At 55.8% G+C, this 17,297-nt stretch overlaps 1 protein-coding gene across 2 annotated transcripts in view; it reads right to left on the bottom strand.

Moving 5' to 3' along the window:
* The window catches only part of STX1A (syntaxin 1A), a 90,348-nt gene extending 74,327 nt beyond the window's left edge, over positions 1-16,021 (bottom strand). For both annotated transcript variants that reach the window (XM_052803167.1, XM_052803168.1), the window contains exon 1: positions 15,905-16,021. In XM_052803167.1, the coding sequence (XP_052659127.1) occupies positions 15,905-15,934 (30 nt within the window). In that variant the 5' untranslated portion in view covers positions 15,935-16,021. The remainder of the gene's footprint in view (positions 1-15,904) is intronic.
* Positions 16,022-17,297: the final 1,276 nt, after the last annotated feature.

The raw sequence follows: 17,297 nt of genomic DNA, 5'->3' as shown, positions 1-17,297 counted from the left end.
GGGGACACACGTTGCAAGTGATGGAAGATGCAGTCGCCAACGCAAATGCCGCCCTGGACTCATGCGCCTCCAGGTCACGGCATCCTCCTTCCCAACATCCTGATCAGCCTCTCCATGTCAGTGACAAAGACATCCCTGACAGCCCCTGCAGCCAGCAGCCTCCACACACGGGATTTTAGCTGTGGGGTGCCTTCTTTATTAGCTCAGTGCAACCGTTTGGCTGCTGGATGGTGGGCTGCATTTCATAGAGATTTCTCAGAGGAAATGGCGCTGTTATTGCCCCTGCACCCGCTGTACCACTCCTCTTCTGTGCTCCTTCCAGCTCTCCTGACTCCAGCTCCGTACCATGAAGCTTTTCTCAGGCAGCAGCCCACCCCCCAACCCATCCCCAGCACCCACCACAGACGGACTGGCTCATCCCTGCACCTCAGGGCACACAGGCCAGCACACCATCCTGCCTGGAGGTTTACTCCACAGCCCAGGGGCTGTGCAGGGGGTGAGGGCTGGCACTGCAGCCCAGGCTGGGGGCAGACCACCTGCAGGGCTCTGCCTGCAGAGCAGCTCTGCCAGGGGACACGTGTCCTACCTGCAGCCCCATGCCACCTCACCACGTGCCCAACAGGATGGCCATCCACAGGATGGGGTCAAAGGAAAGGGGGCTAAGAGCAGCCCTGCAGAGGAGGACTGGGGGATACTAGTGGGCAAAAAATGGAACATCAGCCGGCAATGTGGGCTTGCAGCCCAGAAAGCCAAGCAGCTCCTGGGCTGCATCACCAGCAGCGTGGCCAGCAGGTCGAGGGAGGGGATGCTCCCCCTCTGCTCCGCTCTCCTCAGATCCCCCTGGAACACTGCAACCAGCTCTGGGGTTCCCAGCACAAGACACACATGGACCTGCTAGAGTGGGTCCAGAGGAGGACACCAAAATGGTCCAAGGCCTGGGACACCTCTGCTATGGAGAAAAGCTGAGAGAGTTGGGGCTGTGCAGCCTGGAGAAGAGACGGCTGTGGGGAGACCTTACTGCAGCCACTCAGTACTTAAAGGGGGCTTACAGGAAAGAGGGAGAGAGACTTTTGACCAGGGCCTGCACTGACAGGACAAGGGGCAATGGTTTTAAACTGAACGAGAGTGGGGTTAGCTTGGACATAGGGAAGAAATGTTGTACAATGAGGGTGGTGAGACACTGGCAGAGGTCACCCAGAGAAGCTGTGGCTGCCCGATCCCTGGAAGTGTTTGAGGTCAGGTTGGATGGGATGATCTCTGAAGGTCCCGTCCAACCCGAACCACTATGCGATCCTATGAAAGCCCGCTCCCAGGACGAGCAGGATGGGAAGCACCAGCAAGCCTCTGCAGTCCTGCACAGGAAAAAGCACCTCCATCACAACTTCCCCCAATCCTAGACAGTTTTTCTTGCCTTCATTCTGACAGGATCTTAATTTGCAGGAATTTTGAGCCCCTTTCTGAAGCTGTGAGGAAAGCATTCCCCATCATTAATCTTAAATGCAGGCTTGTAACATGACCACACAGGCCAGAGAGTACTGGCAGCAGAGGAAAGGCAGTAGATCAGCGTGCCGCCCACGAAGATGCCCATCTCCTTGTCACCTCCTGCCCGTCCCTTCCACATCCAAAAACGCCCTGGCTCATTGCCCGCAGGATGCCACATCACTGCTTGGTCCCATTCCTGCTGCTCACTGGACCCTGTCATTTGTTAGTCCCAGAAATCCCAGAGGAAGGCGATGCACTGCACAGAGGGAGGGTTTCTGCCAAAGCCACATGCAGCCTTGTTGGAGGCACTTTTATTTTCAAGGCAGCTCAACCCCAGGCACAGCAGAGCGCTGACGCACAGGCAGGGCGATGGTTATTTAGGACAGGCGCTGAACACAGCACTGCCCTGCTGAGTGTGGGGAGTGCGGCACAAAAGCCCAGCCGGGAGCCCTGCAAAGAGGAAATTACAAGGATGGAGCCTGCTGGTCAGGAGGGCACATGTCACTCCAGGCTGGAGAAGGGCACCATCTGTCCAACCCACGTCACTGGAAATACCCTCTGTGCCACACCGCCCCTGACACAAGGCATCAGGCTGATCGCTCGGCCAACCGACACCCCCGCATGAGGGAGGCAGCAGTGGCGTTAGCTGCGGGGCTAACAAGGACTTGAGTGGGAGGAGGTACCACTGGGCAGGCACAGCTCCCTGGGATGCAGGGCACTGAAGGATCATCGGCTCCCAGCATCTCCCTCCATCCCAGGGGTCAGTCCAGGCATGCTGCTGGCCCTCACAGGCACTGTCACCCCTGGCTTGAAGTGTATTCCCATACACTGCTGCCAAAGTAGAAACAAAACCAAAACACCCTTCCTAAGGAAACCTAAAGTGTCCACCCAGCTGACAGCATTTTGGCTTCACGCATCCCAGCTGTGAGCATTCCAGGTTTTCAAAGCCACATGGAAAGCTCCTGTCTAGGTCACAGCTACCCACCAGTGCTGCTCAACACAAGCAGCAAACAATTCACAGCCTTCAAAAGCCTGGGCTTGCTTGCCAGCGACAAGCAAGGACCATGCACTCCCAACACCACACAGGCACACTGTGCACGCCATCCTCCCGGTGCTTCTCAGATGTCAAAACAGCCATCCATCCAACCAACTCTGCATCCTCTGGGCATGCCTGACATGTTGCAACCTCAGGCAGCAAAGGCTGCCCCAAGACTCCTTACAGGGAGAGAGGAAACAGAGCAACACCAAAGTGCTGCAAGTCTAAGTGTCTTAGATGAGACTAGCTCTAAAAACAGCTTACAGCAGGTGACGAGCCCAAGTTAATTAACACAACCAGCCAGCATGCAGCTATGCTTGCCCTGCAGCCTTGGTGGGTCACTGGCATTGCCCACTTTATGTATATAGGTACCGCATGGCAGTGCTGACCCCTGCCTGTGTCACTGGCACGGGGAGCGGATGCTCTGCCACCAGCACATCCGGAGCAGAAGAGCAGGAGGGGTTTGATCAACCTCCCTCCTGCCTCGGGCACTTTCAGGCAGCACCGGGGACCCACGGTCTCTGGGCTTTCACCCCCCACACATGGTAGGTGAAGAAAACCTTCTTTTGCAGGGTTTTTTGTTTTTCCAGCCCACCCGAGGCCAAGTGGTGAGCAACACAGTGGGTAGCGTGCTGGCAGGGGGGATGGCTCTGGGAGCCATTGCCTCCTTGCTGCCTCTGGTGCTGCTGAGCGTGGGGAGCGGGATGGGGAGGACAGGTCAGCCAGAGCTCCTCCAGCATCTTTCAGGGCCTCGCGGGCTTAAAGATGCCCCTCCACAAGGGCTGAAATCCCAAGAGGAGGCAGAGCTGAGCTTCAATACTCTCCCTTCTGGCAAAGTGGAGCAGTGGATGGGAAGACGGTCCAGAGCCCCGGAGCATTCCAGCTCTGTGGGTTTTGCAACAAGCACACCACTGATAAATTCATTATCAAGCAGATTACATCCCTCTGGTTCGAACCAGCCCTGTTCCCTCTGCAGGCGCTTTCTGGAAGACAGCAGAGGAGCACAAAACAACTGAAAAGACTCGAAGCCTGTTCCCCTCCAAAAAGCAAGAGGTGGCAGGCAGGGTGAGCTGTGGCAGGGTGTAACGAGGTCTCTATTATCTCAGCAGTGGCTACATGCAGGCTTTAGCTCCTGCCCTCTTCTGTTAGCATTGCAGATGAATTTGACCATGTCCAGATGCATCTGCAGAGCCAGTACAGGCAGCAGAGCCGTGCCAGGGCAGAGGAGCAATGGGCTCAGCCGCTGCTGGGCACCTCTGCATCCCAGGGGACCGTGCTGACCCCCGGCTCATCCCTCCGCCAAGCTGTGCCAGCTGCACTCACAGCCGTGCCAGCTGACCCTTTCCTAGGAAAGGCCTGCACGCACAAACAGGCAGCAGGCAGCAAGCCCTGGCCCTGCCTCCAGCCACCACGCGGGGCTGCAGGGTCCAACGCCATGCGCTGCATCCCATCCTCACCAGAGATAAGGCAAGCTTCGCAAAAGCACAAGGAAAGGAAAAAGCCACATCAGCTACTACCCCCCTTTTAGGGACCATTAAGTTAAGCAAAAAAAGGCCTCATCCCCAAGAGATGCAGGATGCTCCTCACTTGCTTTGCTTCCACACCGAATCTGGGTTTTTTATATTTACTGGACACCTCTGTGCTGATCTGCCCAGCCTGAGAAATTTCAGCCATCTGGGCTTGACTTTCTTTGCAAAATGAACTGCCCTTTCTGTACTAAAAGAAAAGTGCCCCGTGGGATGTACAACACAAGGCTGCTCAGTGTGGGGATGCTCTCTGAGCAGCAGTGGGTCATGGCCAGGACCGCATCTCCGCCTGGAGGAGCACATGGGCGTCCAACATCAGTCATCTTGTTCCCTGTGTCCAAGTCCACGAGGCCAGGGCACTGCTGTCAGCACCCGAGAGCTCCTGCGGCAGCTCACTCCCCATGGCTCCAGTGTGTGGCTGTGCACATCGCTAAGAAGGATGATCTCTTCTCGGCCATCTTAAAAAGCCTACAGGACACGTACTACAGCGTATGGATGCCCAGATCCCTGGAAACATCCCAGCCCAGCTCTGTGATGCTCAGCAGCAGAAAAGCAGCTCACTGCGGCTCTGCTGCTGAAGCTTCACGTGAACAAGGTCCAAAGCACCCATGGATTTCCTACCCACCAAACTACCACCACCCTCACCCTGGGAGGCTGCATTGACCCTTCTCACCTTAGGGTTTGCTTTAGCGTTTTGCAGCAGCCAAACCAAGTCTTTCCTCAGGAGTCCAGAGGCAGAAGTCCTGCTCCAGAGGGTTTTCAGGGAGGTGGCGTCAAGGCTGAGGATGAGGACAGATGGAGGGTCTGCTCCCGGGAGAGCACCCTGGAGAGCTGAACCACCTGAGACCATGGCTTAAATTACCTACAGCCTCAGTCTTAGCATTTTTTTGCAGACTATATATATAATACAGCTATGCAGCATAATAAACTGGGTATTTTATAGCTATGCAGCATAATAAACTGGGTATTTTATAGCACACAGGCCTCAATTCAGCTATGCGCAATTCTAACATTCACTAAAACCAGCCCATACTTCCCACTACCAACTTTTTGACGAATGAAAGTTCAAGGCACAAATGACTTTAGCATTCAGCAACATCTGCATGAGTCAGTAGGCATTTCCACTTTCCAACACTAGCAGTGCAAGGGAGAACAAGATTTCAAAGAGTTTTGTCCTTAGCTGTTGGCTTTCAGCGCTGCAGAATTACATTACCAGCCTTTGGTATGAAGCCCAACCCTGTTATCAGAGCTGTGGTTAACTCTTAAACTCAGTTTTAGAAGCAGGCATGTAAAATTCCACTTAACTATTAAGAACAAATGTCAGAGGTGACAGAGGTGACAGCAGTCCTGCACAGGGCAAGTAGTTTAGCTCACTGACCTCCTCCTGTAGCTCTAGAACATGGACAGTACTATGATCTACTGGAAAGGCATTGATACTTTACAGTCAATACTTTACAAATTTGCAATCATGGCTAAAGAATAATTTGGGTGAAAAACAGCAGACAGACTTAATTCATCTGAAATTAATTTCTTAACATCCTTCTGATGGTGGCACCATCCTTGTTACAGCTTCTGTGCAGACCAGAACTGTGCACAGGCAGCAGAAGCACCCGCAGCCATGGCACTCATCTCCCCTCTCCACCCCATTGCATATTTGCCAGGGTCAGCACTCAGAGAGGTTTCTGCCAGGATCGCCACCATGCTTTGGTGTCTACCAAGTGTTCTACAACTAACACCAAGTGCTGGTGATGCCCACCAGTGACCACAAGGTCTGTACCAGGAAGCTGCCAGCAAAAAGAGAAGGAAAGCCTCAGGCAGAGGGGGCAAGGCAGGCGGCACCACAGCTCCCACGGCCTGTGTCACCAGGAGAGGATCAACACATGAAAATCAAGGCAGTCCATAAAATGGTTATCCTTCAAATCAGACTACACTGCCTACAGACACTCATGGAATGTGTTGGTTTGGAAGGGACCTTCAAAGACCCTCCGGTCCAACCCCCCTGCCATGGGCAGGGACATCTTCCACTAGACCAAGTTGCTCAAATGGTCACGAATGCTCAAACATGGGAATGACATTTCTTTGGTGCTCTTGCCTAGACCACATAAAGGAATCTTAGTACCATCCAGGTGAGACACCGAGCCTCCCAGGAGGCAAATGTCTTCTGGAAAACCAAAACGAACAATCATTTCATACACCACACCTCCTTGATGGAGGATCTGAAAGCAATGGCTGATGAAAAGGAAGACTTAATACTAGAAAATCTGCAGTAGACATCACAGCAGAAGTACTGCATGATGAGAAGTGGCCATGGCTGGCAGTGAGCTTCTGAAAACTCACAGGTCAATGTGAGTAGAAGATTTTATTTTTAATTATTTTTTAGTTAGTTCCCATGAAAAGAAACCCAGGTCTGTAAGTATTCACTAGAAACTTAAATATCGTACTATTAACAGAAAGTTCAGTCCCATCTTGCAGCAGATTTTGACGCTATGCAGCCCAGGTTTGTACCCTGCGCCTGGTGGTGAACACTGAGGTGCTGGTGGACACCAGAGGAGCAGGGAACAGGGAGGAGGAACCTTCTCCAGTAGAAGGAGAACACTGGCCTAAGAACAAATGCACACAAATAATTTACGCAGGAGATCTGGAATTTTACAACCCAGTCAGGACCCAATCTAGTGGAAGATGTCCCTGCCCATGGCAATGGGGTTGGACTAGATGATCTTTGAAGGTCCTTTCCAATGCAAACCATTCAACAATTTGATGACTGTGGTCCTGCAACGGCTGTCCAACAGCAGCAGGGACAAGCCACTTCTCTACAAGAGGTCTCGACAAGGCTGTGAAACAGGCCAAGGAGGCCTTGTGCAACAGCAAGGTCTCGAATGCAGACGAGCACACACAGCATTGGCCTCAACCTCAAAGGGACCTGGATGAAGTCTCCCCGTGAGCAGCGCTGGTAACCTTGGAGGCTGAGGGGAAGCTTTTCCTTAGCCTGACCTCTCCGCTGCTGCTGCAGCAGCAGGACTTCCTATTCTCCTCTGGATGCCCCCAAGGACAGTTTTTGGCCAGCAGTCAGCAGATGTCCTGGGCTCCACTCACTACTTCTACGGCTCCTGCAAAGGTGATGGAGGAAGAGACCCTCCTGCCAGAGGAGAGTGACTGTACAGGGCTATCTCTTGCACCTCCACTGGAATTACTCAGTGTATCACACTGAAGGAGGTTGCAAGTTGTTTCAGGACATCTCTGATATGGGACCTGAGCACTTAGGATCTGCTTGTATTCAAGGCAGGTTAAAGAAAAGCAGATAAAACATCTATTTACAAAACTTGGACTAGACAACACATGGAGGCAGCTCAGGAAATGGTGAGCATCAAAATTACAGTGGATTCACAGTGGGTTTCTTATCACAGCCCATATTCAAGGATGTCTGGTTAAGCCAGTCACCTGGAGCTGCTTGCACAGGGTCAGCATCAGTTCTGCAGATTTGAGTTTCTTGAAGAAACTTTCTTCCTGACATGACCTGCTGGCTTTCACACACAGTAGTGTGGAGCAGGTAATGGAGAAGTGCAGTAGAGAAGGGCCATGCCTATGGCCTTCTGCAGGAATGGCAGTGGGGTGCCTCCGGGTTCACACCACCACCTCCTAAGTATCACCGCATCCTGTGCCAGCATCACATAAAAAGACATATGGGGCTGCAGCAGCAGCAGCGTGGCCAGCAGGTCGAGGGAGGGGATGCTCCTCCTCTGCTTCGCTCTCCTCAGACCCCCCCTGGAGGACTGCATCCAGCTCTGGGGTCCCCAGCACAAGACAATGGTTTTAAACTGAGCAAGGGTAGGGTGAGGTTGGACATAGAGAAGAAATGTTGTACAATGAGGGTGGTGAGACACTGGCAGAGGTTGCCCAGAGAAGCTGTGGCTGCCCCATCCCTGGAAGTGTTCGAGGTCAGGTTGGACAGGGCTTTGAGCAACCTGATCTAGTGGGAGATGTCCCTGCCCCTGGCAGGGGGGTTGGACTGGATCATCTTTGAAGGTCCCTTCCAACCCAAACCGCTCTATGAGCCCATGGCACACCATATGCTGCAGCCTGTCCTCTGCTTCCAGCCATCAGTCTGCTTCCCCGTTTAGGGGGCAAGGCAGCACCCTCATTTCAGACACCAGCCCTGCCATTGGTCACCAAAGGCAGAGATACAGGCAGCCTGTGGCACATTGCCCCTGCCCTCTCCCCCTGCCTTCCAGCTCAGCAAAACCTTCTACTCCTCATGCTTCCAGAGTTGCCTTGTTTTATATTTTTTTTCTAAGTAAAGACGGTCCCGTTGGCTTTATGCCTGGTCTGGTCCTGACACAGCACTGTTTCTGTTTCCCATGCTGTCCTTCTCCGCTTGCCTTCCCCTCCCCATGCATCTCCTCTAAGGATAATCCCACAGACGCCGTTGTTCAAGGACATTCAGCCATCCCCTGCTGCAGGTTTGCTCAGGTCACCCTGCAGCTGCCTGAAGCCAGGACATTACTGCACACTCCATCTTCCCGGGTCTTCCACTGAGCTCACTCTCCCCCTTTTTGCTAATATATGTAATTTTCTGGAAGTAGCAATTTATCACAGTACTTAGCTTAATGAGCCTTACTGTACATGTTCTGCCTGTAGTGATAATTTTGCATATTTCCTGAGAAATCTTGTTAAAGGGGAGATACATAGGAAAACAAACATTTGTATAGCTTCTGAGCAGCTCATGCAAAGGCAAACACACTTGCAATTAAAAAAATGGGAACTAGCCTAAACCCCTTTGGCTTGAGCCCTTTTAGACATCCAGCGCACAGCCAATGTACGCGGCTTGCTAACACGTCTCATTACTCTTCGGCATCCACAGCGCGGTACCAGGTTTCAGGAGGCAAAGAGTGTTTCTCCATTCAGGTTGACTTCAGTGGGACCACCAAGCCCCCACTGCACCAGACGTTGAGCTCCCCAGCAGACACCAAGGGACACTGGGGCTCAGCATCCCCCTCCGAGGCTGGTGCTGGTGGGGGCTGAGCCCACTTGTCCTTCAAACCCCCGTCCATCGCCCCACTCCCCCCCCCCCGGGGTGCAGACCCCCACTGCAGGCCCCAGCCTCCTCCTGGGGTGGGGAAATGAAACACCATCCAGAGCTGACCTACAGGCTGGGCTTTGCATGCTGCTGTGTTTAAAGCACATCAAAGGGTCTTCCCAATTTTAAGTTTTCTTTGGCTTGCCCTACTTGGGTGCATGCCCACTGCTGCTAACAGCATCCCTGCAGCACAGGGACGCCCAGAACCCCACAACTGCTGGGGAGCAGAAGAACACCTCAGACAGACAGCGTGCAAGGCAGGCGTTGCGGACTCACTCTACATCGCCTCTGTTACCTTCTGCCATACCTAGCTGACAGGCCTGGCAGACGCCAGGGAGCAAGGACTCACTCATGTCTTACCCCCTCCTGCTCCCCAGGTCCATGAGGGAGCAGGCAAAGCAGCTTCCCCTGCCCCGGAGACGCACACTCACGGCGGGGAGACGGTAGGGCCAGGCGTGGTTCAAGGGCAGCCATGGTGCACAGCCTTCCCCAGCAGCTTTGCTCCTTCCAGCCCCCAGAAAATCAGCTTTTCGGCATCGCTACCCATCCCACTGACTACAGCCAGACCCGGCGGCTGTGTGGGCTGCACACACAATACGGAGCTGCTGGCTGTAGCCTGCCATGTGACAGCCCCGGCTCCCCAACGCATGAGGGAAGAAGCAAAGCTGAATTATTTACGTGACCCTTTTGGTTGAATAGAAGAGCTTGAAAGTGCACTGGGCAACCAAGAGGGTTAAAAAAGGAAAGGAAGACAGCATTTAAATAAGCAAATATATCTATCTCCAGGGTCAGCAGGGACTTTTGCACTGGGGGGTGGCTCCAGAAAAGCCCTGCTGCTCAGATGGAGATCAATGAGACCCAACTCCTGCTGCAAACTTTGGTCAACTTCACATTTGTGCCCCCGAGAAAGAAATTGTTAACAGGAGCAGCACAGGATTATTAACAAGAGGGGATGGAGCAACGTCTGGCTGCAAGTCCTGGGGGGCCACGCTGCAGATTTCAGCTGCCACAGGAGTGAAGAGGGTGGATCCACAGAGCTGGACCTGGAGCCGACCTTGCGTTCTCTCTCCTTTTATTTTTAACGCACGCCTCCCTGCAACTCCCACAGGCAGGAGGCAGTGCTCCAAACAGGGATGTGGCAGACAGGCAGGCAGGAGCGGGGGGTTTCAGCCAGCTGGGGAGGACGATGGCATGGCAGAAATGCACAGACATTGCTGGAGAAAAGCACCTGAAAACGGCTGCCAGAGAGGAACAATGGGCATGGGAGGAAAGGGCCCAGCAAAACCATTTGAGCATTTCTGCAAGCTGGAGACAAGCGAAAGTGGGTCTGGCTCTGCACCTGTGCCTCTCCCATTGGTATGGGTTGGGAAACAGCTCCTTACTCAAAAATGAGGTATGATGAGAAACAAAAGGCAGACATGAAATAAAGAACAATTCTTCAACCCCTGGAGGGATTATTCTCACTTAACACTCATTTGAGCAAGGCAAGCCTTTAGATCCAACGGGAAGGTCACCAGAAACATGACCATCACTTTGTACCCTTGCTTTATTTCAAGTAACAGTCAAGGCTTCGGTCCTACAAACACCTCTGTGGCCACTCAGACTTAAGACGACTGGTCCCACCACACAAGGTCTGTGCTGGGGGGCAAAGGGAGACCTCCAGGTCCAAACTGACCACCTTCTCCTGTCACCAGTCCAGAGAAGGTCCCTCTCACGCTGGGGTCGCTTCTGCCGGCACTGAAACCTGCCAGGCCTGGACACCATCCCGCAAGCACAGTAGCCTTGCCAAACTTCTCCCCACAGCGCCTGAACCCACGATTTGGGCAGTGTCCACTCTAGCATCTCAAGGAACACTTCCACCATGTAATTGCAAAATAAAACATCAGGTGAGCACTGTCTGATAGGGAACAGGGAGAGAATCTGTCAACAGACAAATGGTCTTTCCCAGCCCAATTAGAGCCCAGCAACGGCTACAGTCACCAAAAATCAATAACTATTGGAAATTCTGCTAACTGGCTGTATGAAATGTTGAGTCCCATCCTCCCAAAATCACCCAGCCATATCTTTCTTAACGGCGAGTAACACCAAGCGTCTGGAGTTCCTCCAGAGACAGCAACCCTGACCCAAACCATCCAGGTCCACCCAGCCACCAACACCCCACGCCCCTCCAGACCGCCATGTCCCCTCGAAACCCCCTCTCCTGGCCCAGGCTGGCATCTCACAGCAGCCTGCAGTGCCTTGGCATCATCTCACTGCTTCAGCAACTGGGAGCAAGTGCAGGGAATTGAGTCTTGCTGGAAACAGGGCACTCTGGGACCAGGAACTGCCACATGCCACTTCCACGGCTTGCTCATCTTCCTCGACACAGACAGTGGGATCGAGTGCACCCTCAGCAAGTTCGCAGCTGACACCAAGCTGAGTGGTGCAGTCAATACGCTGGAGGGAAGGGGTGGCATCCAGAGGGACCTGGACAGGCGGGAGGAGTGGGCCCATGTGAACCTCAAGAAGTTCAACCAGGCCAAGTGCAAGGTCCTGCACCTGGGTCAGGGCAATCCCCAGGACCAACACAGACTGGGGCATGGATGGATGGATGGATGGATGGAGGGCAGCCCTGCAGAGAAGGACTTTCCAGCTGAAGTCCCATTTGCCAAAAGAGATATGGGACATCAATGACCTCTAAGCAGTCCTTCAGTTCCCAAATGTTCCCTCATGTTACTTCTTGGAAACAGACCTCAGAGTCTGACATTGCAACTTATTTATTCAAGCTAAATAAAACAAGAAGAAAAAAAATAGATGCTTGGTTTGCAAGGCACTGACTCAACCCCTTCCTAATTTTCTAGAATTTTTTTCAACTCTGACCAATGCAACCATCTGCAGCATGTATGACAGAATGGGGGAGCACACAAAGGAAGGGAGGCAGGGAAGGAGAGCAGCCCTGCGGAGAAGGACTGGGGGATACTGGTGGGTGCAAAATGGGACATGAACCAGCAATGCCAAGTGGCTCCTGGGCTGCATCACCAGCAGCGTGGCCAGCAGGTCGAGGGAGGGGATGCTCCCCCTCTGCTCTGCTCTCCTCAGATCCCCCTGGAGCACTGCAACCAGCTCTGGGGTTCCCAGCACAAGATACACATGCTCTAGCAGGTCCAGAGGAGGCCACCAAAATGGTCCAAGGGCTGGGACACCTCTGCTACAGAGAAAGGCTGAGAGAGTTGGGGCTGTGCAGCCTGGAGAAGAGACGGCTGTGGGGAGACCTTACTGCGGCCACTCAGTACTTAAAGGGTGCTTACAGGAAAGAGGGAGAGAGACTTTTGACCAGGGCCTGCACTGACAGGACAAGGGGCAATGGTTTTAAACTGAACGAGGGTGGGGTTAGCTTGGACATAGGGAAGAAATGTTGTACAGTGAGGGTGGTGAGACACTGGCAGAGGTCACCCAGAGAAGCTGTGGCTGCCCCATCCCTGGAAGTGTTTGAGGTCAGGTTGGATGGGGCTTTGAGCAACCTGATCTAGTGGGAGATGTCCCTGCCCCTGGCAAGGGGGTTGGACTGGATCATCTTTGAAGGTCCCTTTCAAACCAAATCACTCTGTCATCCTATGACACTTGCACAACTCCCTCATCTCCTCCCGCTTTCTCTCAAAACATAATTCGTAATTATTTTACCATTTGGACCTGTCTCACACCCTGGAAATCCCAACATCTCACCCAAACCGAGCCGCCACCTCCCAGGTAGGATGAAGCATCATGGGACCCTCACTGTCCTGCACGCATGCACCATCTCGTCCTGGCCCCACAGCATCCTGGCCATGGAGCCTTGCTGAGCTAGGACAGCAGAGCCCTCGCACGCTGAGCAGAGCTTCAGGCTCTTCCTCCATCCGCAGCAGCTGATGGCTGTTTATAATGCAGCACCCTCAGCACCAGCCCTCCTCAAGCTTTGGAGGACACAGCACAAGCAGAGCCTAAATAAAGACATTTTAGGTGTCTGGAACACAAGGAGAAGCAGCTTGGAGACTGTCCCAAAAGCAAAATAAATTATTTTTTGGATTATTTTTGTCCCATTCCTTCCCTGCCACCAACACTGCAGAGGGACAACCACAGCAGGAGGGACTGCTTTTAGGGTTTCCGGGAAGGGGACCAGCTCCAGCCCCACTCCAGATAGGCAGGAAACACAATCCAGCGCCAGAGCTGTGGCACCTACCCTGGAGCAGCTGAGAGCAAAGCTCTGCTGGTCTCATTCCTGACATCCTTCACAGCCAGTCAGTTGCTCTTCCTCCACAACAAGAGGACATTTTTCAACCATAAGCTAAATTTCCTGTCCCTGGTTCAGAGCAGGCCTGGGGGCACTACCACCCCCAGGGCACTAGATAAACTTGAGTGAGTCTGAACACAATCGGAGGTCAAGATTACAGGATTAGCATTTTGAATTTCAAGTACCATTTTAAAAATCCCATTGAGACATGAAGCTCTTGTTCTGCACAGCAGTGAAAGCCCTGCATCTCCTCCTCAGCTCCAATAATGCCAGCTCTTTATTTTTTAATTCTTTCTTATCATCCCTGGCAGAATTTAAACACTGTATTAAACCAGCAAGAAACTGGCCAAGGCTATTAATAAGGCTGGCTACTGGCAGCACAGGAAAAAAAAGGCCAAACACTCCCCATACTCTATCCACTGCAGCACCTCGCTCCTCCCAGGTGACTGCCACCACCAAGGCTGTAAATCCACATTTTCCACGCGTGCTGCCCCGCTCCTCCCAGCCCTGCCAGGCTCTGCCCCAGCGTGGGCACCCACTCAGCTCCAGGGCATCCGGATGCTCCAAGCTGGACCTCCATCCCCAGGAGCCCTGGATGCAGCAGGGAGCCCAGGGGAGGATGCTGCACCCTTTGGCATTAGGCTGATGAATAAGGATCATCAGCAGGAGTGAGGCGAAAATGCATTTTTTCTTAAGACATATTTAAAGGAATTGAGAGATTTTAAAATACTCTACTGCATCACTTCTCAGCCAGCACTGGCTGCCAAGAGGACATTCACAGGGCTGGTTTTTACTATTATTATTAAAAAGCCTATTTTCCAACCCTATTTCACAGCCTGCGCTGTTGTTGGAGAAAGAGCCCCATGTCTGGGTGCTTTCCAGGTGCTCGGGCTGAACAGGGGGGGTGCAGTTGTTCTTTATATAGCCCCTTCCTCCTCCAGCATCGACAGTCACCCCCTCAGCATCGACAACCACCCCATCGGCCCCTTGTTGGCATCACCCCAGCTCCGTCCTCCCGGTGTTTTCCAGCCCAAGCCAAACTCCCGGCTGAAGCGATTCTGGTGGAGTCTCTGAGGGGACTGGCCAGCCTGGGCACCCACAGTCATCCCTGCTACCCCTTGCTCCACATCTGGGTCACCCACTCCCCTCCTGCAGGTCACCCCCCCGGGATTGGAGCACAGACAGCGTGGCCAGACCCCTGCTCGCCTCCCAGGCGACTCGACAGACCCAATCATTAAGTAAAAAAAAAACAACAACTCACCAAGAAAAAGCAGCAAAGCAAGCGCTGGTGTGACGGCACGAGGCGGGAGGCTGGATGCTGGAGCAGTGCCCTGGGATTTCAGGCTCTCGTCCAACCCCGGGCATCCCCACTGCTCCCGCATGCTGCAGAGCTCGGCCCCACGCCGGGGGCAGCAGCACCCCTCACCCCGGGGTGAGCGGGGGGGGGGGTGGCCGGGGGCCCGGTGCCCGCCCGGGCGGTGCCGCCGCTGCAGTGTCTGGCAGGCAGGGACAGGCAGCAAAGGGGCTGTGAGGGTCCCCGCCGTGACACGCATCGAAGCCGCTGCCTGTGCTCTGCCAGCCAAGCCCCCCGTGACCCGAGGGGGGGCGGTCTCCGAGCGCCCCACCGGCGGGGCAGAGGGCGGGTGCCGACGGGCCCGGGCGCTCCCCCGGGGCTGGCTGCGGCCGCGGACGACGGCGCCAGACGCCCCCCCCGCGGCCTCAGCGGGACCCCCGGGCCACGGCACCGGGCGCCAGGTGGCCGTTTGCAGCAGCAGCGTAGGTGCCGGGCCCGGGTGGCGGAGGGCGGCGGGGGGCACTGGGCACCGCTGGGCTTGGGCCCGCGGGCACCGGCTGGCGTCCCCCCCGGCGAGGCAGCAGCACCCGAAGGGCTGCACGGCCCCGGGCTCTTCCCAGGCCAGATGACATCAGCAGAGCCAGGAGAATGAAGAAGCAAAATGGGTGCAGAGCGGGGCGGCCGAGGCGGGAGACGGCGGCGGCTGGGCACCAGCACGGCAGGGCCAGGGCCCTGCTGCCCGCGGGGCACTCCCGCCCGCAGCAACCCCGCCGGGCGCTGCCCTCCCTGCTCCGGGTAAAAATAAACATTTTCTTTTTTTTTTTTTCCCTCCGGCTGGGATCGCTTGCAGCCGGCTCGGCTTTCCTGACAGCCAGTCATCCGGTGCCGGGGGAGATGGGGTCCCCCAGGGCAGCGCCCACGGCTCACACCGCCCGCCCGGGAGGCGCAGCCGCCCGGCGCCGGGGGGAACCAGAGCGGCCCGCGGGGAGCGGGGGGGGGGGGGGGGGGGGCGGCGCAGCCCGGGGAACCCCGCTCCCGCCCCGACACCCCCGCGAGGACCGGGGGGGATTCAGCCCCGGCCCCCCCGCTCCCAGCCTCCCCCCTGCGCCGCCGCTCGAGACACGGCGGCCCCCGGGCCGGGGTGGGGGGAAGCAGCGAGGGGACGACGGGCGGTCCCCGAGCACGGGCAGAGGTGGTGCCCGCGCTGCCCGCACCTCCCGCCCCGCGGCCGGCGCCCCCCACTCACGGCGCGCAGCTCCCCGGTCCGGTCCTTCATCCTGCCCGGCCGCTGCCGCCGCCGCCGCTGGGTCCGGCCTCCGCGTGGGGGAGGGGCGGGCGCGGCACATGCGCGCAGCCGGGCGGAGCGGAGCAGGAGCAGGGCCGGCGCTGGCGGCCGAGGGGCGCGACGGGGGAGGGCACTGCCGGGAGGGGCACCGGGCGGACACACCTTGGGGTCACACTGGGGGGGGGGGAGGCAACGAAGAGGGGGCACACCTGGGGAAGACACAGCTACGGGGGATCAAAGTGGGGGGAGTCACCGGGGGGTCACACCTAGGGGGCATCACATCTGGGGGGGGTCGCATCTGGAGGGGGGCACACGAAGAGGACACACCTGGGGATAACACCGGGGAAGATCACACTTGAGGCTCACACTTGGGGCTCAGCTGGGGTCTCTCACCTGGGGGGGGTCACACCTGCAGGACATCACATCAGGGTGCTCTCCTGGGGGGGCACACAGCAGGGCAGCCCTGACTGCAGGGTCACACCCGGGGGTCACCGGGGCAGCAGCAGCACCGGTGCTGGGTATCTAGCAGACACCACAGTTTGGGGGCACCAGCAGGAGGGGCTCCCCAGCCCAGGGACAGGCAGGGGCGGTGGAGGGGTGGTGTCCACCCTGGGGGACCCCAACCCCGGGCTCACAGGGAGCAGTGAGGTGCCAACAGGGCTCAAACAGGCAGTGCCAGTTCGCTGCTTTAGGGGGAACTGATGGTGTCAAGGAGACACCCCTATGCCCACCTTTCCCAGGGACAGAGCAGGAATGGGACCTCCCACAGCCTGTGCCCGCCGTTTCCTGCATGTTCTGGGGCTGCCCTGGGGCCAGCTGGTCCAGCCTTAGGGCTGCTGGCCACAGCTCCGGCAGCCCTGGACATGTCCAGCATCCCTGGGGTGCACCTGGTGCAGAGGCTCAGGTCTCCTCCCAGAGCTCCTGTGCCAGGGAGAAGCTCCAGAGCCACCAGTGCAGGGGGTGGCTCTGCATGGGAACAGCTTTCAGTGTATTAAACCAGCCAGGTGGGAGTCAAGCAGAAATGTCACAGCAAAACCCCGCTCCTGTTCCCTGCAAAACCTCCGGCCATCAAAACTCAGTGTCCTGGCAAAGACCTCTTCCCCACGGTCCTCCAAGTTCACCCACTGAGCAGATAATCCCTGGAACTGGACCTACATCTCGATGAGAAATGGCCTGAGCCAACCCTGCTCAGGTTTAAATGTTTCCATAGAAAAATTAAGATGCCTGGATTAAACATCGATGGGACTGTGACTGATTTTAGAGAATGAAGATGGCAAGATGCCGTTTGCCAAGCAAACTGCTGTGGGATATGAAATGAAGGAGCACCAGCCGACTGGGAGATGCAGTGTGCCCG

The sequence above is a fragment of the Harpia harpyja genome, chromosome 12, assembly GCF_026419915.1.
Source record: "Harpia harpyja isolate bHarHar1 chromosome 12, bHarHar1 primary haplotype, whole genome shotgun sequence".
NCBI lineage: Eukaryota > Metazoa > Chordata > Aves > Accipitriformes > Accipitridae > Harpia > Harpia harpyja.
This window is presented reverse-complemented; position numbering and strand designations above follow the sequence as displayed.